This window comes from Zea mays, chromosome 1 (assembly GCF_902167145.1).
Source record: "Zea mays cultivar B73 chromosome 1, Zm-B73-REFERENCE-NAM-5.0, whole genome shotgun sequence".
NCBI classification, from domain to species: Eukaryota; Viridiplantae; Streptophyta; class Magnoliopsida; order Poales; family Poaceae; genus Zea; species Zea mays.
In genome coordinates, this window is record NC_050096.1 from 14,546,518 (window position 1) to 14,569,866 (window position 23,349).

Sequence of the window (23,349 nt, forward strand, 5' to 3'; positions counted from 1 at the left end):
AACGCGGGCGCCTAGCTAGCACGCCACGCTGCACGTCCAAATCCTACCGGTTTCGCGTGCTCTGGCTTTACATTACATGGGCAGGTCTCACGACGGTTGGGCTGGAGAGCCGGCTGGTAGGGGAGGACCTCAACGGCTGCGCCTTCGTCTACTGCTCCCTCAGCTTCCTGGACAAGATCTTCTGCGGGATCGCCCTGTTTGCCCTGGAATCGTACGAAGGTAAGTGACGCCGAGATCGGCAGAGATGCTTGAAAATTTGTGTTTTTCCTTCTGCTGCGAAGGCCGGCAACTGATCGGGCGGGCGCAACACCGTCGTCTTCCGCTGCAGATACGATGAGCTGCGGCGAGACGGGGGGCCTCAACACGGTGAGCAGGTACGGAACGGGCCTGATCCCCCCTCCTGCTTCGCCGTCCTTACTCCGAGAGCCACTGCACTGGAAGCCCCGCTGCTTGTCTGACGGACTGAAGAAACCGGTGGATGTCGATCGGGTTGGGAGAAGAAATGCGCATCCTCTTCAATTAGATTTGATTTGAAGAGGAACATGTCACTCGCTTTTTTTTTCAATTAGAATCCTCTTCGATTAGGTTTGAAGAGGGGGGAAATGCCACTAGTTTTTTTTCCAATTAGATTTGAAAGCAGGCCACTTTGTAATAATATTCGCCATGCCGTCGTGTTGGCACATCACATATGCATAGTTTTGGTGTGCTAATAGATGACATTAAGTTGTTGTACGTATAACTCGAATTTCTGCGAAGTTTGTGTGCATGTCATCAGATTATTGTACTAAGAGCAGGAACAGCATATGGTCGAGGCTGAAACAGAAGACTAGTATACAGATCCGTGTAGGAAAGAAAAAAAAAACTAGCTTTGAACACGCTGAAAACGACCTGGACACTGAATGCAAACATCACCCGCCGCGGCGGGCTCTCCTCACAGCTCGTCCTCCGACTCCGACCGGTACTTGTCCACGTCCGCCCTCCGGTGCTTCCCCTTGCCGTCGACGGCGGCGACGTCGGGCCCAGCGACCCTCTCCTTCACCTCCTCCAGCCTCTCCTTGGCCGTGTCCGCCGTCTCCCGCGCCTTCTCCTTCACCCTCTCATACCCTTCGCCGGCCTTCTCCTTGGCCGCCTCCACCGTCTCCCACGCCGCGTCCTTGGCGGACGCCGCCTTCTCCGTTGCCTTCCCCTTGGCCGCCTCCTTGGACTCCTGCGCCTTCTTGCCGGCCTTGTCCGCCTTCTCCCACGCCGCGTCCTTGGCCGTCCCGGCCTTCTCCGCCGCCGCGTCCGCGGTCTGGCTCAGCGTCTCCTGCGCCTTGCCGGCCGCGTCCTTGGCGCTCTCGTACCCCTGCCCGGCTTTCTCTCGGGCCTTCTCCTCGACCATGGCCTTGCCCTTCTTCGACCGCTCGTGCGCCTCGGCACCACTCTCGCTCGCCGCCTCGGCGGCCTCCTTGGTCTTCTGCTTGCCGTACTCCGCCTTGTTGGACGCTTCGCCGGCCGCGTCCTTCACCGTGTCCTTAGCCTGGTCCTTGGCTTGCCCGGCCTTGTTCGACGCGCCGGCCGCGGCATCTCCCGCCGTCTCCTTGGCGTACCCCGCCTTCTTCCCTATCTCTGTAGCATGGACTTGGCCGGCGTCAGCACGATCATAGCACGAACGAGAAGAACGAATGAATGAATGGTGGGGCACCGTGGAGTTCTTACCGGAGGCGGTGTGCTGGGCGGACTCGCGCGCGGACTTGACGGTGTGGCCAGCCTTGCGCGCGGTCTCCTCCTCGTCGACGTCGGCATGGTGCTTGAGCCCCAACCCCTCGGAGATCTTGTCCTTGGCCCAGCCCGTCCATGACTCCTCGTCCTTGTTGCTCTCCTCCGCGACGTCGTGGACGTCCGTCTTGGCCGCCACGCCCACCGCGGCCGCCGAGGCCACCGACAAGAGCAGCAGCACCAGCAGCGCCGAGGGGACAGCGTGGCTCCTCGACCGCGAGAGAAACGCCATTGCTGATCTTTCTGAGCTCGAGCTTTGCAGCCGCGAATACGAGCTGTCTGTGTGCTTTTGTCAGGGATACGCGCTGATCGTCGTGATAGATCGTGCTGGGTTTTGTGGGGAGCGGAGGGTTTTATGGGCGAGACGGGTTTGGAGTTTGGACGCGTGTTCGAGCGAGGCGGGTGGCGCGGCGACGGGTGTCCGGCTGAGGTGGCGCGTTGCCGCACACGTCGTCTCGCTGGTCGCCGTGATCGCTTTGGCCTTGGGGGGTAACAGGCTTCTGGTCGCTTCGCTTCGGTGGTTTGGAAATGGTGCAGTGCAACACACGTACGTGAAGGATTCACTCGGGTCGCCAAGGTGGCAGCACATGGGACGATTGGCGGAGAGCCGGGGCGGAGAGCCGTGTCATGGTCGTGGTACGGAAGGAAAAATGTTTACTCGCTAGTACATCTCAAAATAAAAGGTGTTTTGTTGGGTTTTTAAAGCTGTTTTTTTTTTCACTGAGAAAATCAAAACTCTACTAAGAGGTAAAAATCAGGAGATGTTTTTTTCGGAATAATGGCTTTGAGAAGTACAATTTTGAAAGCACGTATTTGTTTATAGATTATAGCTTTTTGCTTTTTGAAATGGTGACAGCTTACTGAGGAGTACCTTTGCCTGAACCGCAGCTAGTGGAGAAGTTCGAGATTAGTGACCTTTCTATCATGGGTCAGGAGTTGATCTCCTATACATGGATTTTTGAGCGTGTCTGATGCTGACACGTGATGTTACAAACACTAAAAAGCCTATTTAACTTTGTAGAGCAGTAAGTTGGCCGTAAATTCTCGGAAGTTAACGAAACCGTATCACATCAGAAGTTAAGCTTTCGAAAAATTATGGTTCGAAGTTAGTTTAACTTTTTAGAGCCCTCTAGAAAGTTACCTAGAGCCAACTATGCCTCTCGGAAGTTAACTCGTTCATGTCGTCTAGGAGTCGAGCGCTGTCAACCCACTAACTTACTACCGCTTATGTAGTCTCTTAGTAAGTTAGCCACGTAACTTCCTACAATTTATTATGGCCTATAGAAAGTTAATCAGCTAACTTCCTATTATTTATTGTAGCCTCTAGAAAGTTAGTCAGCTAATTTCCTACCACTTACTTTACAGCAGCCTCTAGAAAATTAGCTGATTAACTTTCTATAACTTCAGTAGCTTATAAGAAGTTAACTTGACCAATATTACAAATGTTGTTTCATTTTCATTTTACACCACATATCACAACATAACAAATATATTAATAGCCATATCACACCATATTTTCACATAAAACATCTCACAGACAATCACATAGGAATAATGACAACCATAATCTCAGCATTTTCATCACAATATCATTTCACATCACAATCACAACCATAATCTCAACAATTTCATCACAATAACTTTCCATCCATAGTTATAAGACACGGAAGTCTCAAGTCTCACTAAACACATAAAATGCAAGCTCACTGTCGTCGATCACCATCGGGGAACTACGACGAGCGATGGTCGCTACCTCGACTTGCGAAGAGCGCATCGACAAAGTCAAACCCGTCATCTCGTTGCTACATCGTCAAGGTAGTTGGAGAGGTCTGATACACCTAAATGATATTCGCCAAGTTACATTATAATATAACAATAAGTAAATGATGACGAATTTGTATACATGATGTTACGTAGGTGGATGTGGAGATGAGCTTTTAAGGACTGGCCGGTTTGAGTTTTCTTTAGCTCTGCAGTCTGCACTGCACATCTCAGATGATCTGATCCCATGGAGGCTCTGTTTCCTGCAGGCGTCCATCGATGAGTACCTGCAGAACAGCCCCATGGTCGTGGGAGCGGTGTTTCTGGACCAGCGCAAAAGAAGAAAGATCAACGACGTGAGTCGCCTGCCCCATCGTTTCTTCACCGATTTCGTGCCTCGAGTTCTGTACCGGTGGTGCCCAGGACGTGTTTGCACTGAAAAGGTTCCCAGTGCCTTCCGTTTAATCTCGTTTGGCTCTGAAGCCTGAATCTCCGGCGATATTCAGTTACGGTTTCCTTGCCGGCGACCGTTGGCTTCAGCGTTACGAAACGGGAGAAGCAAGCGCTGCTAGTGCTTGGGCGATCTACTACGACGCAAGAGGCAAGACAGCGGGTGAACGACACATGCACGCAACGCTAACGGACTGAACCACTGGCTGCCGTCTTTCAGGAGGAATGGAGCGTGCAGCTCCTGCCCATCCAGTTCCTCTTCCTGTCGGCGTCGCCGGTGATCGTCATGCGCTTCGTCAGCAAGTCCGGCGGGAAGGAGTCCCCGTGCACGCCACCAGCCTCCTCCTCATGGAAGTGGTAACTGACAGCAGTCCCTGTCCCTCCCTCACTCCCCGGTCAAGAACTCAGCTTATTTCACGTTGGTCTCAACGTAATGTACTCTGACGCGCTCTGCTGCTACTGCGGTACAAGCAGACAGATTACAAGCTGAATGGTCTGGACAGCAACGCCATGCCGTCGCACCTGGCGTTCACCGTCCGAGGCCTCATGTACCCGCAGCGGCAGCGGGAAGGGAGGAAGAGCCTCAAGGGCCACGTCGAGATGACCGTCGGCTTCGACCTCCCGCCGGTGCTCGCGTTGGTCCCGGAGAGCATCATCAGGGGCGTCGCCGAGACGGTCGGACCATGTCTCCTCTTCTCTCCTCGCCTGGTCTTGCAGAGAAAACCATCGGTGTTCTTCCTCACCGGAATGACTGGCAGGCGTTTCGTCTGTGACGAACAACGCGCAGGTGCTGAGGCAGGTGGCGGAGCAGATGAAGCAGGACTTGGACGCAGGCCTGGCAGCAGATTTCAGGAAGTACAGGAAGGAGAAGCTGACCGAAAGGCGCACATCGCCCTGAATTTTGAGAAACATGTTCACAGCCCTGTATGGCTGTATCAGTGTATCACCGCCGACAGTAGCCATGACTAGGAATTCTTTGGACTCGCCGTGTCGACAGCATGGCTGTCAACCTCTTGCACTATTCACAAGTTCCATGACACCGATTAATGGTAATAATAACCTGATGGATCACATTCTATTCATTGTAGTATCCAGTTTCAAGTAAATCTCTGGTCTCGGCCTATGTTGTCTGCTTTTGCTGTCGGACTCGGCCTGGTTCCGTTCCAGCTAGACTTCGTTGTGCACAAGACCTACAGGCCATGCTTCCAACAACAAAGATGAATACAATTAACAGTTCTATACGGTGTAAACTGTAAACGGATAGCTCTGGTCTTCCAGAAGACAATAATAGATAACACCAGCAATTTTGCTTGCAATTTTCCCTATATGAGTTTGTCTCGTCATGAAATTACACAGAGTTACCAAAATAAAATTGACATGTGCCAAATTATCGTGCATATTTACCATAATAGGTCGTTTAGATCTATTTATTTTAGAGAAATTGAAATTTACTTCATATAATAGTGTTTTTTGTCTGATATTCGATCACTTTTCAAAGTTCAAATATAAATCTATCTCAAAATTTATGGGGGTGAAGAATAAAAAAATATTTTTATGTATTAGTGGAATATGTTTATACTCTGCAACTTATAAGACGCTTTTCGGCTCACTCCTCTATATAAAAAGTTAGCACATAAATATCTCCCACATGTCGCTAATAATAATATATAAATATATTTAGCATAAAATTATATTAGCTTAATTAGTCTTTACCTAAATTATAATTATTAGAGGATCCAAACAAAACGTAAGAGGATTTAAAAAAAGAAAAAACAGCCGGTAACATTTTGAAGTATGTGCAGAAGAGCTCATCTAATCAAATGCCCACAGCTATTTGACCATTGGATTCAGTATCTAGTTACTACACGAAGCTTATGCATATCAATTAGTAATGGCCCACATCAGATTTGTCCAATTGATTAAGTAGCACGAAAGGTAAAGTTGAATTTTTCGCTAAGGTTGTCTTCAACGTATCGTGCATATAGTTATGTAAAACAATGTTTCGCACTATAGACCGTAATTTACAGAGTAAAATTTGAAATGAGAGATGTGATGCGAGATAAGATGTGTAAGTTGTTTAAGACAACTTAGGGCTCATCTCTATGTGCACGGGGATCTGTCTCTGTTCGAATTGTCAAGTAGCACAATGGGTCTGTTTGGTTTGGATTTTTCTAACGAGTTTTTCTGAGAAGCTGGTTGTGTGGAGAATCTGAGTATCATGGGGATTACGTGTCGAGGAAAATGAAGCGACCCATAGTGTTTAGGATCTAGGAAGTGACATATTTCACCTATCGTGACGGCTCGGCTAATTCTGTTTACGTTAATTTGGACGATTTTCACCAAAACGATTATCATGGAAGCGGACTGAAAAGTTAGGCGTTTGACAGTCCGCAACAACTTCTGGCGGGCAGAAGGTGGATTTAAGCTGAAACAAACACCCACATGATCTGCCCAAGCTAGGTTAATGCATCGATAAACTAGATCAATAATGGTGAGGCTTTTAATAAGATCCAAGAAGTGTCACCGTTGTAGACGTTGGCGAGGAATCGAACGACTCCATGAGGTGCCGCTGCATGCCGTAAGCACGGACGGAGACACGGCGCAGGAACTTGCCCAACGTCCTAGGGATTCCATAGTCCATGCCCATTGCCCTTCCCCTTCGTCAGCGGCGGGAGGGACTACGAGTAAGCTGCCATTGTTATGCTCCAATAAAGCGTGCCCCGCATGGTGTGACCACACCTCCCACTCTGTCTATGTTGGTGCAACAACGTAGCCTTTGAGCTGACGGCCATATCTGGAGGCATCATGCTCAACCCATGCATCCGTTTTTTGCGATCATCATTGGCTCCATCGTGGTGTTTGTGTCCCTAGGGTTTGGTGCCTGCTAGAGATAGCCAGGGGCGGAACCAGGCCTATGGCCACTAGGGCCTGAGCCCTACTCTTGGGTCGAATAGCTGTAGAGGCCTCAGGTCTATCGAAAGGGAATTAGGTTTACACCTATATTCCTAAATTGATTTTGGTGGTTGAATTGCCCAACACAAATAATTGGACTAACTAGCTTGCCCAAGTTTATAAGTTCTACAGGTACTAAAGGTTCACAATAAGCCAATAAAAAGACCAAGAAAAAGGGTTCAAACAAATGAGCAAAGGGACAACCGAAGGCACCCTGGTCGGGCGCACCGGACTGTCCGGTGCACCACCGGACAGTGTCCGGTGCACCAGGGGACTCCAAGCTGAACTTCGCACCTCGAGAAATCTCAGAGTCGCCGCGCTATAATTCATCGGACTGTCCGGTGTCCGGTGTACACCGGACAGTGTCCGGTGCTCCAAGGAGAAGCGACTCTGAACTCGCCAGCTTCGGGAATCCACAACGGCTAGTCAGCTATAATTCACCGGACATGTCCGGTGTACACCGGACTGTCTGGTGTGACAGCGGAGCAACGACTACTTCGGCGCCAACGGTCACCTGCAGCGCATTAAATGCGCGCCAGAGCGCGCATAAGTCAGGCACGCGCGAGTTGGCGCACCGGACACTCTACAGTACATGTTCGGTGCGCCACCGGACATCCAGGCGGGCCCAGCAGTCAGAGCTCCAACGGTCGGAACCCTAACGGCCTGGTGACGTGGCTGGCGCACCGGACATGTCCGGTGTGCACCGACTGTCCGGTGCACCATGCGACAGACAGCCTCCACCAAACGGCTAGTTTGGTGGTTGGGGCTATAAATACCCCCAACCACCCCACATTTAAGTCATCCAAGTTTTCAACCTTCCAACCACTTACAAGAGCTAGGCATTCAATTCTAGACACACTCAAGTGATCAAATCCTCTCCAATTCCACACAAAGCTCAAGTGACTAGTGAGAGAGATTTGCCGTGTTCTTTTGAGCTCTTGCGCTTGGATTGCTTCTTTTCTTTCTCACTTGCTTTTGTGATCAAATCTCAATTGTAATCGAGGCAAGAGACACCAATTGTGTGGTGGTCCTTGCGGGGAAGTTTTGTTCCTGGTTTGATTTGAGAAGAGAAGCTCACTCGGTCCGAGGGACCGTTTGAGAGAGGGAAAGGGTTGAGATAGACCCGGCCTTTGTGGCCTCCTCAACGGGGAGTAGGTTTGAGAGAACCGAACCTCGGTAAAACAAATCCACGTGTCTCACTCCTTATTTGCCCGCGATTTGTTTTGCGCCCTCTCTCTCGGACTCATTATTATTTCTAACACTAACTCGGCTTGTAGTTGTGTTTAAATTGTTAAATTTCAGTTTCGCCCTATTCACCCCCCTCTAGGCGACTTTCAATTGGTATCAGAGCCCGGTGCTTCATTAGAGCCTAACCGCTCGAAGTGATGTCGGGAGATCACGCCAAGAAGGAGATGGAAACCGGCGACAAGCCCACTACAAGCCACGGGTCGACTTCATCGGAAGAGTCCCGCAACAAGAGGAAGGAGAAGAAAAACTCCTCCAACAAAGGGAAGGGGAAGGAGAAGAAATCATCTTCCCACAAGTCGCATCGGAGAGGCGACAAGCACAAGAGGATGAGGAAAGTGGTCTACTACGAGACCGACTCTTCATCACCATCAACCTCCGACTCCGATGCGCCGTCCGTAACTTCTAAACGCCAAGAGCGCAAGAAGTATAGTAAGATCCCCCTACGCTACCCCCACATTTCAAAGCGTACTCCTTTACTCTCCGTTCCATTAGGCAAACCACCGGTTTTTGACGGTGAAGATTATAATATGTGGAGTGACAAAATGAGGCACCATCTAACCTCACTCCACACAAGCATATGGAATGTTGTTGAGTTTGGTGTACAGGTACCATCCGTAGGGGATGAAGACTACGACTCGGACGAGGTGGCCCAAATTCACCACTTTAACTCCCAAGCCACCACTATACTCCTCGCCTCTCTAAGTCGAGAGGAGTATAATAAGGTGCGAGGGTTAAAAAGTGCGAAGGAGATTTGGGACGTACTCAAGACCGCGCACGAAGGAGACGAGGTGACAAAGATCACCAAGCGGGAGACGATCGAGGGGGAGCTCGGTCGCTTCATGCTTCACCAAGGGGACGATCCACAAGCTATGTACAACCGCTTGAAGACCTTGGTGAACCAAGTGCGCAACCTCGGGAGCGAAAAATGGGATGACCATGAGATGGTCAAGGTTATTCTTAGATCCCTCGTATTTCTTAACCCTACACAAGTTCAATTAATTCGAGGTGATCCTAGATATAAGCTAATGTCTCCCGAGGAAGTAATAGGAAAATTTGTGAGCTTTGAGCTAATGATTAAAGGCTCAAAGAAAATCATCGAGCAAGGCACCTCCTCCACGCCCGAAGCACAACCGGTCGCATTCAAGGCTACGGAGGAGAAGAAGGAGGAGTCTACATCAAGTAGACAACCCATCGACGCCTCCAAGCTCGACAACGAGGAAATGGCACTCATCATCAAGAGTTTCCGCCAAATCCTCAAGCAAAGGAGGGGGAAGGATTACAAGCCCCGCTCCAAGAAGGTTTGCTACAAGTGTGGTAAGTCCGGTCACTTTATTGCCAAATGTCCTATTTCCAGTGACAGTGACAGGGGCGACGATAAGAAGGGGAGAAGAAAGGAGAAAAAAAGATATCACAAGAAGAAGGGCGGCGATGCCCATGTGTGTCGCGAGTGGGACTCCGACGAGAGCTCCACCGACTCCTCCTCCGACGAGGACGCCGCCAACATCGCCGTCACCAAGGGACTTCTCTTCCCCAATGTCGGCCACAAGTGCCTCATGGCCAAGGAAGGCAAAAAGAAGAAGGTAAAATCAAGATCCTCCACTAAATATGAAACCTCTAGTGATGAGGATGATGCTAGCAATGAGGAGGATAACTTGCGCATTCTTTTTGCCAACCTAAACATGCAACAAAAAGAAAAGTTAAATGAATTGATTAGTGCTATTCATGAGAAGGATGATCTCTTGGACTCTCAAGAGGACTTTCTTATTAAAGAAAATAAGAAGCATGTTAAGGTTAAAAATGCTTACGCTCTAGAAGTAGAAAAATGTGAAAAACTATCTAGTGAGCTAAGCACATGCCATAAGACTATTGACAACCTTAGAAATGAGAATGCTAATTTGTTAGCTAAGGTTGATTCTAATGTTTCAATTCCCAATTTAGAGATGATAATGTTGATTTACATGCTAAGATTAAAGAATTGAATGATTCTCTTGCTAGCCTTAGAAATGAGAATGAGAAATTGATTGCTAAGGCTAAAGATTTTGATGTTTGCAATGTTACAATCTTCGATCTTAGAGATAAAAATAACATATTACATGCTAAGATTGTTGAACTTAATTCTTGCAAACCCTCTACATCTACCATTGAGCATGTCACTATTTGCACTAGATGTAGAGATATTGATGTTGATGCTATTCATAATCACATGGCTTTAATTAAACAACAAAATGATCATATAGCAATATTAGATGCTAAAATTGCCGAGCATAACTTAGAAAATGAAAAGTTTAAATTTGCTAGAAGTATGCTCTATAATGGGAGACGCCCTGACATCAAGGATGGCATTGGCTTCCAAAGGGGAGACAATGTCAAACTTAATGCCCCTCCTAAGAAATTGTCTAACTTTGTTAAGGGCAAGGCTCCCATGCCTCAGGATAACGAGGGTTACATTTTGTACCCTGCCGGTTATCCCGAGCACAAAATTAGGAGAATTCATTCTAGGAAGTCTCACTCTGGCCCTAATTATGCTTTTATGTATAAGGGTGAGACATCTAGCTCTAGGCAGCCAACCCGTGCTAAGTTGCCTAAGAAGAAAACTCCTAGTGCATCAAATGATCATGACATTTCATTTAAAACTTTTGATGCATCCTATGTTTTAACTAACAAATCCGGCAAGGTAGTTGCCAAGTTTGTCGGGGGCAAACACAAGGGCTCCAAGACTTGTGTTTGGGTATCCAAAGTTCTTGTGTCTAATGCCAAAGGACCCAAAACCGTTTGGGTACCTAAAGTCAAGAACTAAACTTGTTTTGTAGGTTTATGCATCTGGGGGCACAAGTTGGATCATCGATAGCGGGTGCACGAACCACATGACGGGGGAGAAGAAGATGTTCTCCTCCTACGAGAAAAGCCAAGATCCCCAACGAGCTATCACATTCGGGAATGGAAACCAAGGTTTGGTCAAAGGTTTGGGTAAAATAGCTATATCTCCTGACCATTCCATTTCCAATGTTTTTCTTGTTGATTCATTAGATTACAATTTGCTTTCTGTATCTCAATTATGTCAAATGGGCTACAACTGTCTATTTACTGATGTAGGTGTCACTGTCTTTAGAAGAAGTGATGATTCAATAGCATTTAAGGGAGTGTTAGAGGGTCAGCTATACTTGGTAGATTTTGATAGAGCTGAACTCGACACTTGCTTAATTGCTAAGACTAACATGGGTTGGCTCTGGCACCGCCGACTAGCCCATGTTGGGATGAAGAATCTTCATAAGCTTCTAAAGGGAGAACACATTTTAGGATTAACAAATGTTCATTTTGAGAAAGACAGGATTTGTAGCGCATGCCAAGCCGGGAAGCAAGTTGGTGTTCATCATCCACACAAGAACATCATGACGAGTGACAGGCCATTGGAGCTCCTACACATGGATTTATTCGGCCCGATTGCTTACATAAGCATCGGCGGGAGTAAGTACTGTCTAGTTATTGTGGATGATTATTCTCGCTTCACTTGGGTGTTCTTTTTGCAGGAAAAATCTAAAACCCAAGAAATCTTAAAGGGATTCTTGAGACGGGCTCAAAATGAGTTCGGATTAAGGATCAAGAAAATAAGAAGCGACAATGGGACGGAGTTCAAGAACTCTCAAATTGAAGGCTTCCTTGAGGAGGAGGGCATCAAGCATGAGTTCTCTTCTCCCTACACCCCACAACAAAATGGTGTAGTGGAGAGGAAGAATCGAACTCTATTGGACATGGCAAGAACCATGCTTGATGAGTACAAGACGCCGGATCGGTTTTGGGCCGAGGCGGTTAACACCGCTTGCTACGCCATCAACCGGTTATATCTACACCGAATCCTCAAGAAGACATCATATGAACTCCTTACCGGTAAAAAGCCTAACATTTCATATTTTAGAGTTTTTGGTAGCAAATGCTTTATTCTTATTAAAAGAGGTAGAAAATCTAAATTTGCTCCTAAGACCGTAGAAGGCTTTTTACTAGGATATGATTCAAACACAAGGGCATATAGAGTCTTTAACAAGTCCTCAGGACTAGTTGAAGTTTCTTGTGACATTGTGTTTGATGAGACTAACGGCTCTCAAGTAGAGCAAGTTGATCTTGATGAGATAAGTGAGGAAGAGGCTCCATGCATCGCGCTAAGGAACATGTCCATTGGAGATGTGTGTCCTAAGGAATCCGAAGAGCCTACAAATGCACAAGATAAATCCTCCTCCTCCACGCAAGCATCCCCACCAACTCAAAATGAGGACGAGGCTCAAGTTGATGAAGGAGAAGATCAAAGAGATGAGCCACCTCAAGATGACGACAATGATCAAGGGGGAGATGCAAATAATCAAGACAAGGAGGATGAAGAACCAAGGCCGCCACACCCAAGAGTCCACCAAGCAATCCAACGAGATCACCTGTCGACACCATCCTCGGCGACATTCATAAGGGTTCGGACACAAAATTGGACCCGCGGGTCTCACCCGTACCTGACCCGTGATAAAATCGGGTCGGATACGGGTTTTACCTCTCGCCCACGGGTATCCGGCGAATATCCGAATTTAGTTTTTATTCTAAAAAGGCCAGCACCAGAAGTCAGCCCATATAAAGGCCCATCATGACATCAGCACTAACCCTAGTTCCGTTCACATGCCACTCCACAGTCCCTAGCCGCCATCGCTTTGCGACAAACCTGCACTCCGGCGCCCGCCGCCTGGCGCCTGCACAGCACCTACGTACATGTGGCGATTACACGTAGGAGCAGGCGAAGGCGCTAAGCACTGGCAATGGATTCCTCCGATCTGTAGGACACCAGCCATCACGGGACGCAGTCGCTGGTGTTCGACAAGGTCTGGTTCGTGGTCCAGATCCGGCAATCCCTAGGGGAGGACGACCGAGGCTAGAGTCCCGTCCAGTGCCCCACGGGTGGCAGAGCTCTATAAAATTCACACCCCAGGCCACTATAAAATTTGAAGGTCTCTTTAAAAAGCCCTCCAATATATTGTACGACTAAATATACCGCTAAACATAATATACCACAACCATAGAATAACATAGTATTTATCTCAATTCGGCATCTAAAATACAACAAACTTGGTAAAAAGTACCTAATTAAAGACAATTTGGTCCTTCCTCACCTCTAATAACTTCATCAACATTAGCACATGAATTTGAACCTACACATTACAAGTTAAACATTTGCATAAAGTGAGAGGTACAATATAACAATATAACTAAGAATGCAAAGACCGAGATCAGCGATAACTTGATCAACATTATTGCTATCTCTTAAACCCACCGATTCATTTGCATTGCTAGTTTCTGTCTCTAATGGTGTCTGTCCCTCCTCAACACCTAATAATGTTTCTGGTTCTATTACTGGTTCTCCTAGTGAAGGTTGGCTTGGTGTTCATGAATTAGTCCGTATTAAAGGTGTAGGAGCCGAACAATAAAATAATCTCAATGTTTTTGCCCATTTCATTCTCTAGTTTCGATGTCAATCTACAATTACTGATTTACAATACAACATTTAGCAATCTAGTATTCTAGTTCACTGGTAAAAAAAGAGGAACAGAGAAGAACTTACAAAGTCGACTGGATACTGGTGGGCTGGGCCGCTGGGGCGCGTCAATGCGTCCTACGTGCGTGCGGCGTGCAGCTGTGTTGTGCTGGACTGCTGGTGTAGTGGCGCGCTGCGGACCTGTGGGGAAGGGGGCAGCCGGGGCTAGGGATGGCAATGGGTCGGATTCGGATCGGATATTGGAAATATCCGCCCGTAGACATATCCACGGTCATAAATAATATTCGCCCGTGACTATATCCGCGGGTAGAAATTCGTATCCATATCCATGTCTATCGGGTTTCGGATATCCATCGGATATGATAAAGAACCATTTTCAGCAATCTCTACTACTAATTATGTTAGCAGTGTAGGCGTCCACACAGAACGTTCTGCCGCCCGCATCCGCGCCGCAACCCGCAGCCGCCCTGCAGGCAACCGCCCGCATCCGCGGCAGCGCCGCGGCTGCTTCCATCCATGGCGCCGCGGCTTCCATCAATCGCCAGCGCGTCCTCCGTACTCCTGTCATCCGAGGAAAGCCTTCCATCCATGGCGCCGTTGCTGCAATTCCCCCCGCGATCCACGCTACCTCCATTGCCCACACGATCCGCGCTCCCTCCATTGCTACCGCGATGCCCCTTCCCAGGAACCCTTCCATCCATGGCGTCGTTGCTGCAGGTGCCCCGCAATCAACTCCATTGCCGCCACGATCCCCTTCCACCGACGACACTCACCTTCCATCGACAAAACTGATCTTCCTCCATTCCACCGACGGCACTCACCTCTCAGATCCCGTGCTCATCACCATCGTGCCCCTCGCTCGCCGCCCCCACCTCACCAAGAGCCTTAGCCGTCCCTAGAGAAGACACGGAGGTGCAGTGCCAGTGCTTTCCTCAAGTGCACCTCGGATTTTCGGTACCGGCCAGATTGGGACGAATTCAACATTCATCGGCTCCACCAAAAGTACGTCATCTCTCCTTCCTCGCTCCCTCTCCTCCCGCGCTGGTATGAGTGCTTTGAAATCGGATTATGAGTGCTTTGAATGGCAGTAGCATACTATTTTGTACTGTCGAACCTGCTGAGAGGTGTACTCAGTTCAGACGGAACTGAAGCAACGGAATTGCAGGTAGAAAAATCTAAGCCCGCTTCAGTCCAGAGGTGTACTCACCTGTGGTCTTCAGTACCTGTGGTCTCAGTTCAGATCTCAAGCTGCAGAGAGGTGTACTCTCAAGGCAAACTAAATAAATAGAAGAGCGAACCTGCTATGAGGTGAAGCAATTGTAGTCTCGATCGGCCAGCTTTTCATTTTATTTTTATTGTTTTCTGACCAAATCCCTCCCCCGCTCTGCAGAAATTAGCAAACTGTAGAAATCAGCAAACTGTAGAAATACATGCAAAATTCCAAACTGTAGAAATTAGCAAACTGAATCCAAACTGTAGAGTGCGAACTGTAGGTATAGATGTCACCTAGCAATTAGCAAGTCATCAACATAAGTAGAGGTTTGGCCATACTAAGCATTTCCCCTCAAGGTTACCGAGTGGCCATGGTTAGAAATACCATCCCTTAGAAATAACTCGTCAATATTAAGAACCGATCTGCTAGAATTTTTCAGAAACAGACATTCTTGCAAGTTCTAACTGAAATTATAAGTAGCCGAAGAATTGTCACCACCAAGATATTTATGATTTGCTAATTAACAGACCATTCTTTCCTCCAGGCAGACCCATTTTCTTAGCCAAAACTTGGAAGTAGTAAGGAAAAAAAGAAGTTAGCGAACATAATGCCCTGTTTCCATACAACTATCCTGTCCTGATTAGCATTGGGCCAACACATGTGAGAACACCAGTTTCAGTTTTTCAGTTGTACTGTTCCTAGGAGGCTGTTTGCAGCCTGATGAGTTACTTCCAACTGGCTAATTGATAAGTATTCAGAGATTGTAAAAATAGTAGAATGTGAATAACATGTATAAGTTTTAGCAATATTCACCTTTAGAGCTGCCTTTGTCGGCATTAGCAAACTGTTGAGGATCTAGAAATACATGCAAAATTCCAAACTGTAGAAATTAGCAAACTGAATCCAAACTGTAGAGTGCGAACTGTAGAGTGCGAACTGTAGGTATAGATGTCACCTAGCAATTAGCAAGTCATCAACATAAGTAGAGATTTGGCCATACTAAGCTCTGCCCCTCATGTGCAGACTGCAGAGGCTTCAACTTTCATCCCTTCGTGCAGACCTATATAATTCAGTGTTGAAGACTGCATTGTATGAACATAGTATGTAAAATCACTTTGACTGCATTGTACCAAATAACTGTGTGTTAGGGTCAAGAAATTCTTTCTGTAATTCTCTAACCTCCTAACAAACCTGCTACTTCTCTCATCCAAAATCTTGTAAATAGTAATTTTATAAAGAATACCTCATTAGAATACTGAAGGCATTTCAATGTCGTTTTTGGATGTAGTAAGTGAAACAGAAGAATACAACAGAGAAACTCGGCCAGTTTCTGGAACTAATAGCCTCATTGGTAATTTAGTTAGTTGAAATCTTGCACATCAGCTATCCACTTTGCTCCAAAAGTTATTTGACTTCAGTGATAAATCAATAGTTGACTTCAGTGATAAATCAATTTAGTGGTGATAAATCAATATTTGACAACGCAATAAGCTGGAGTTAATGACAAAGCTCTGTACTCGTCTGTGCCTACCTAACCACATGTAGTAAAAGGGAATCACATGAACAACAGACATCAAGGGGCCATTTGTGCTTCTTCATATTATTACACAATTTAAGCGACTTTCCATGATCTGAGATATTTGTGAGTGTATATGCATTTGATTAATATCTGTTACATTTGGTATCTGATAAGGCGTTAATATTTGTTTCCAAGCAAACATGGTCGACTGTACGTCATACACAACAAATAAGGAAATGTACATACAAGGGAAAATTGCCTAACTGTAATAAGTTGAACATTTTTTTGTCCTTTCTTAATGAGCTACACCTCCTTATGCTTTTTCTAATCACAAGGGAATATGCAAAGGAAAAATTGGTAACCAGATTGAGATGGTCTTTTGATGAATTGTCGGGCACAAAATGATCAGTGCCATACACAAACATGCAGCACAAACTCTGGAGGGCCTGCTGGTCTAGAGTCAAACAAGGGTAGGAAAGGGGGAGCTAGAGTGAGCCACGTATAGAATTTTAGGAAGTGTTGTATTATCTACCTGGTACAGTATATTAACTTTGTGTTTGAACACATCCTCAGATAAAGAATGTCTTGGCTAATTTATTATTGTGTGAAGCAGATGGTGGTAGCTTATAGGTAAGAAAGTTAGAGGCATACCATCTTTAGATTTTTGCCACCAAAGAAAACAGTAGATTGGCAGACAGCGAGAAGCAAGCCTCCTATGGAGATAGGAAAAATAGGAACTGAGTTATACTATTCCAAACAATGAAAGGCACATAGTAAAAATCTGGAGCGATTATTTCCTATCTGGAATCATATGGTATAAACTCTGGTCCTCATAAATCTTGTGATTTCTTATCTTGCTGAAGGTCAGCAGAGACAAATCCTTACTGCTAGAAGCACATAGGCAGGAATAGGCTGCAAGTTTTTTTTGGGAACATACTGCTTTTGCTTGCAGCTCATGGGCGGTAAAGAAATGCATGTCCTCATAAATTTTGAATGATGATTTCTTGTCTTGCTAGAGATCAGCAGAGCCAGTTCTTTACTGTTGCAAGCATATAAACAAGAATAGGCTGCATTTTTTTGGAAAATACTGCTCCTTGCAGCTCATGAGCAGTAAAGCAATGCATGTTCTTTCAAGAAACCTATTTCTATTCTTTGCAAAAAAAGTATGTAGTCTCATTACTCCCAATTTCTTGCTTTTTCATGACTATGAATAGCACTGCCACTATGATGTGTATGCTTGCGTCAGGACAGGAGACCCAAAAGTACTTCATAGATGAATGTGACATTTTCCACAAGAACGAGGTAATTATTGGATTAAATGCAAGATTACCAACATAGCTTTGTTTCAATATGCGCTATAGTTGACAACAAATCGCTGATGTTCATGTTCATGTTGCATGATGACCTGAAAACCACATAATGCCATTGTAGTAGAGGCTTATTTATGGTGAAGCACTTCGTCTAAACTTTATTATGCCAATATGCCATATATAACACCTTGGTCATGCACTATATAAAATATAAGTTTGTTCATGTTATTTTTGCAGTTGTAGATCTAATTTGATTCTTCCTTTCCTCCTGTGGTGGGATCAATCAGATACGAAATGGCCAAGGACTGCTGACGATGATGACGACATGGCCACCATCGCTGCCCTCAGGTAGGCCATCCTCCAAGAGCTCAACCTCCACGCCTCTGTTCTAAAGGTCCTTTCCTCCCCACCTATATGTTTTCTATTGAATCCACAATGACTAGATTAGGCAAAGCTTCACCGATGAGCTTAGCATCCTACTATTAAATGATGAATGTACACACAGATCAGTTTAGGAAACTACTGAAACTTATCTGTTCTATTTTCAATAAAGATAAATCAACTTCCCCACATCACTCATGTTCTTCTTGCAGCTTTGCTGCTTGTATTGTCTTAGATTAATTAAGCCATATTTGAGCAGACCACTATGCTTTTCCTGTTGCATTACTTGATCCTTACAAGTTACAATCCTTTTCTGCATTGATATTATGTTTTTTGTGGAATTTTCATGTGCTCAATCAGAAGCCAAAACATAACTTTATGGTTGTAACTGCAACAGACTTAATTATATAGAATTAGTAAAATCGGTCCTATACATTGTGCAGAACACATTCTTTTGTCTGTCTGTGAAATGTATCCTGGAATCAGACGAATCAACATATGTCATTTTTTTAAGTAGACTAGCATTTTTATTGGCCACCATTGCTTGCCCACTTGACCAGGGGAACATCAAGTCTGCTTCATCAGCAGATTCCCAGAGAGGGCAACCAAGACAATAAGTTTTGAGCACATCTATTTTAGTTTTTTTTCTAAAAACCAACACATCTACTGTTTGTTCTAAGATAAATTTGTCAAACCATGAAAGTTGAAGCTGGCAATCTAGAAGGTTTACCACTCATTAGCTAAGCTTGTCACTGGTGAAGATTTCTCGTATCTTTGAATGGATCAGGTTGGTGTTACCATTGGTCAGTATGTTGAAGGGGCACGACATTCTTGTATTAGGGCTACTTAGCTTGTATTATGAGCACTTTTGGCTGTCCTGGGTAACTTCTGCGGACCTGGTAGTTGTTTCTCCACATGGTTCTACTGTCCTGGGTAGCAAAAAACATTGCTTCTGGTCTTGTTCTTGTTGTAAAGTCCAGTAGCAATGATGCTTCGAGGTATAACTTAGCTGCGTTTAATCTGAATTTTTTAGCTCCTGCATAACATTACTCAAAAAAAACCTTGAACTAACAAACCACTATTGTTATAGGCTGACATTCTGGCTCTCCAACACAGTTGTCCTCAGGGAGATAATTGTACAAACTTTTGGCATCTCACATCAATTTACTCCATCCATGATGAATCTGAGCATGAATGGTGGTGCCAAAAAACTTGATGGGAAATCTATGACAATGCTGTGGAGAAACAGCTACAATGGCATGCAAGCCAAGTTTGCTGCAAGGCAGATGCCAGATGATTGGCAGGAAACAAGTACACTTTTGGCTACATTAGAGAAGATTGAGTCTTGGATATTTTCTCGCATTGTTGAGACAATATGGTGGCAGGTAAATGTCTGTCTTAGGTAAATGTCTGTCTCCGGCACTAGATCTGTCTTACCGTCTTATGGCTACTTGTTGTCTGAATATGTTCTGATTCTTCATGTTGTCAGTTTTCTTAAGGATGTTTCTCTTCCAGGCACTAACTCCTCACATGCAAAAACGAGTAGAAGGATCATCAACTCCAAAGGCTGGTAGAGTGCTATGTCCTACTTTGGGTGATCAGCAGTAGGGCACCTTTTCTGTTAACCTGTGGAAGGCTGCGTTTCACGACGCATTCAACAGAATGTGCCCCCTCAGTGCTGGCGGACATGAGTGTGGCTGTTTACCAATATTAGCAAAACTGGTATTTTTTTTAACATCCTTAGTTTCAAAGAATAAGCAGTTCTTTTTGTTACTACAAATATATTTCTGAACTTTGCGAGTTCTTCATTATTAGGTGATGGAGCAGTGTGTAGCCCGTTTGAATGTTGCCATGTTTAATGCCATCCTTCGTGAATCATCAAGTGAGATACCAACAGACTCTATATCTGACCCAATTGTTGACCCAAAAGTCCTACCAATTCCAGTTGGTGATCTAAGCTTTGGGTCAGGCGCGCAGCTGAAGAACTCTGTACGTGCCTAATTTACTCATTTTTATGCATCACTACATGTTCCTTTTCCTATTGTAATTGTTATGTAGCTGTTTGTTAGGATGTAGCTTGCTAAGGAACAAAATTAGATACAAATACAGTTGGATCTTTCTATTACAGCTCACCCCAAACAACAAATTTATATGAAATAAAATGACTGCAGATTGGAAACGGGTCTAGATGGCTGACAGATAATCTTGGCATAGATCATGATGACTTTGAGGACATAGGAGATGTTGAAGACGAAAGAAGAGTTGCAGCTGAAACGAAATCGTTTCAACTTCTCAATGAGCTAAGTGATCATCTATTTTTTAGTTTTTCATAATTTTCCTTTCATGGCCTCCTTACATGTTTGATTTCCTATGATCCATGAGCTGCCAATCATGATAACGCGGTTTCACTATGCAGGAGATGAACAAGGATGCAGTCACAACTGATGCTATCGGCAGTATCAGAACTTGATGGTGCTTGTAGACTGTTCATGGTGCTTGTAGGGATGATGTATGTCTATGGCTTACTGAGCTCCAACCAACTATGGCAGGAGCGTTAGCTAGGACAGCAGTCAGTCTAACAATTGTGGACAAAGTTCAGTCTACCATACACTGAAGCGCACCCTTGTTGCTAAAGGTAATGCTCAATGAGAGCAATTTTCACGTACTAAAATTTCTTTCCAATTTCCATGTATTGTTACCTTTTGAGAACTATATTTTTTCTATATTAATTCAGTGCTTGATGATTAGTAAAGGTGTTTTGGGGCTATATGGAGGACTTGCCAGCAAACTTGTATTTTTGTATATTAGACTATACCAGTCTTCTACACACAGTTGAGGTATATAAAGCATTCTTTCGATAGCTGCAGGTGTGAACAACTTTGCTCAGCAGAATGGAGGATCATTGTCACTAGCAGCAAGACCTCGAGCCCAGGCAGGTATTTCTAGCTTTAGAATTAACTATGAAGTGTGTGACATATCGAACCAAATACTATCGCCTCTACATTTTTTCTAATAGTTCTTCATCACAGTTAACCATCAGTTTCTTTCCTTCTTTCTTTGGGCCGAGAGAGCAAAGAAGGATGATGCACTTTCCAACCTGTGTAGCACGTTGGGACAACTCAAGAAATGGCAGTGGATATGGACATAGAAATTGACAGGTAAAACTATCATAGTGACTTCTCTGTAGGTATCACAACACACCATTATAAGAAAATTAGCGCATAAGGCTCTCCTCTGTTCTATCTAATATTTATACAGTTTGATGGAGGTATTTTATCTCGCTTCTAGGCAAAACAAAGCGCTGGTTCCTTTCAGCGACGACATCACTGAACTGAATTTTAGACTGAAAGGCGTGAATCAGTGTGGACACCAGTTGCTGGGCAAGTGATATGGAGCCAGAATTCGGGCAGTTCGGAGACTATCGCCTTGATTGCAGAATTTAAGAACATTGTTGTTTTACATGTTTTTTTGCAGTGAATCAGGCCACACATGTTGTATTAGTGAGAGAATGATGATTTATTTTATATTATTATGGATTTCATAGATTATTTTAGTTTTCCCTGAACTGCAATTGTTTCAATAACATAGGAGGGGACTACCTTCAATGACATTTAGGTGAATTTTTAAGGTATGTCCATTATTCCATTATAGAGCACAAAGCCTACTTCTTACAACTCACTGTATGTTTTATAATTGTATCAAAAGCACTGAACAAACATAGTTAGCTATCACGTTCACTGTTGTCTAAATAGATTGAAATAATGTGGTGAAGCCGTCATGGACTCTTAAGTAGCTTAGCCACTGCAAAGGATACAATTAATTATAAAACACCAATGAATCAATAAAAAAAGTTTCCTCTATTGACACAAGTAGTTATAAAACATTCTATCACGTGGCTACGTTTATTCACTACAATCAAACATCAAGTAAGCTCTATATCTATATTTTATATTAATTTTTAAATTCCGTGGCAACGCACGGGCATGTACCTAGTTGAATAACATAATTAATCAAATTTCCTCCCAATTCAACATCATACACAACTTAAAATTTAATAAAAATTTAAACAAATATACATGTCCTTCAACAAGCAACATTCTCAACATGACAAAAATACATGTCTACATGTCTCAACATGAAAACAAATACATGTCAATCAATATTGATCCGATCCGAGTGTAGTGTTGAGCACTTGAGGTAGCACTATAGTAGCTGTGTTTGAATTTTTTAGTCAATGATAGTAGAATCATGTTCATCCTGGCAATAATGGACTAATGGTTAATTTCGGATATCCAACGGATTACCCGCGGGTGAGATTTAATATCCAAATCCATGCCCACTTTATCTCGGATCGGATACGGGTCTAACCCGTGGGTCAAAAAACATATCCATATCCTTATCCGTCGGGTCGAATATCCGATGGATATCCAAATCCATGGATTAAATTGCCATCCCTAGCCGGGGCAGGGGCAGTCCGAGCGGAGCGCCGGAGCGGTGGCGGCCGGGTGGTCGGTAGAGGTAGGAGCAGGAGCATTGGAGAGACCGACCGGACAGGGGCGAACCAGCGGGCGACGGAGTCTAGAGCCTACGAGCGGCGATGGCCCGTCAGTCCGCCATAGGAGCGTAGCTGGGGCGGTGGCGGAGTGCAGGTTTGTCGCAAAGCGATGGCAGCTTGGGACTATGGAGTGGCATGTGGATGGGACTAGGGTTAGTGCTGATGTCGTGATGGTCCTTTATATGAGCGTACTTCTGGTGCTAGTTTTTTAGACTGAAAACTAAATTCGGATATTCGCCGGATACCTGCGGGGAGTCGGTGGAGACTTAGGGGCTAGGGTAGACCTGCTCGGAGAAGAGTTGCCTACTCCCCTAGCTCCTTCGAAGTGGACGTACTCGATGGTGAAGTCGTCGTACGTAAGAGTCATATGTCGTCGTCCACCGCCTTGTCCCATGCCCACCCTCGCCCTTCGTCGAACACTACGTCACGCATCGTGCGTATACGCTGTGTTCCTGGGTCAAGGATGCAGTAGGCCTTCGAGCCCTCTGCATAGCCAACGAACACCCCCGGGGTAGCTCCCTCGAAGTGGACATACTCGATGATGAAGTCGTCGTACGTAGGAGTCATGCCGTCGTCCACCGCCTTGTCCCATGCCCATCTGTCGGCGTTTCGAGACAGGGGGGTCCCAAAGCCGACGAGTGAGTGTGCTGCGTGCCCCAGCCCAGATGGGTCGAGCGC

General features: G+C 45.4%; 1 protein-coding gene and 2 pseudogenes across 2 annotated transcripts; 2 read left to right on the forward strand and 1 right to left on the reverse strand.

Annotated features, from left to right (window-relative positions):
- Positions 1-749: 749 nt before the first annotated feature.
- On the reverse strand, positions 750-2,087 carry LOC100283639 (uncharacterized). Its single transcript, NM_001371960.1, has 2 exons — positions 1,699-2,087; positions 750-1,608 (listed from the first exon to the last, which is right to left on the reverse strand). Exons 1-2 carry the CDS (start codon positions 1,988-1,990, stop codon positions 932-934), a joined length of 969 nt encoding a protein of 322 aa, NP_001358889.1. The 5' UTR covers positions 1,991-2,087; the 3' UTR covers positions 750-931.
- A 1,413-nt stretch (positions 2,088-3,500) lies between these two features.
- LOC103644448 (uncharacterized) lies at positions 3,501-5,040 on the forward strand (annotated as a pseudogene).
- A 9,092-nt stretch (positions 5,041-14,132) lies between these two features.
- LOC100280355 (LOC100382159-like pseudogene) lies at positions 14,133-21,668 on the forward strand (annotated as a pseudogene). Its single transcript, NR_158747.1, has 10 exons — positions 14,133-14,695; positions 17,640-17,727; positions 18,023-18,083; positions 19,207-19,501; positions 19,632-19,838; positions 19,932-20,105; positions 20,288-20,751; positions 20,978-21,048; positions 21,222-21,274; positions 21,405-21,668. The product of NR_158747.1 is annotated as a protein-like pseudogene (transcript).
- Positions 21,669-23,349: the final 1,681 nt, after the last annotated feature.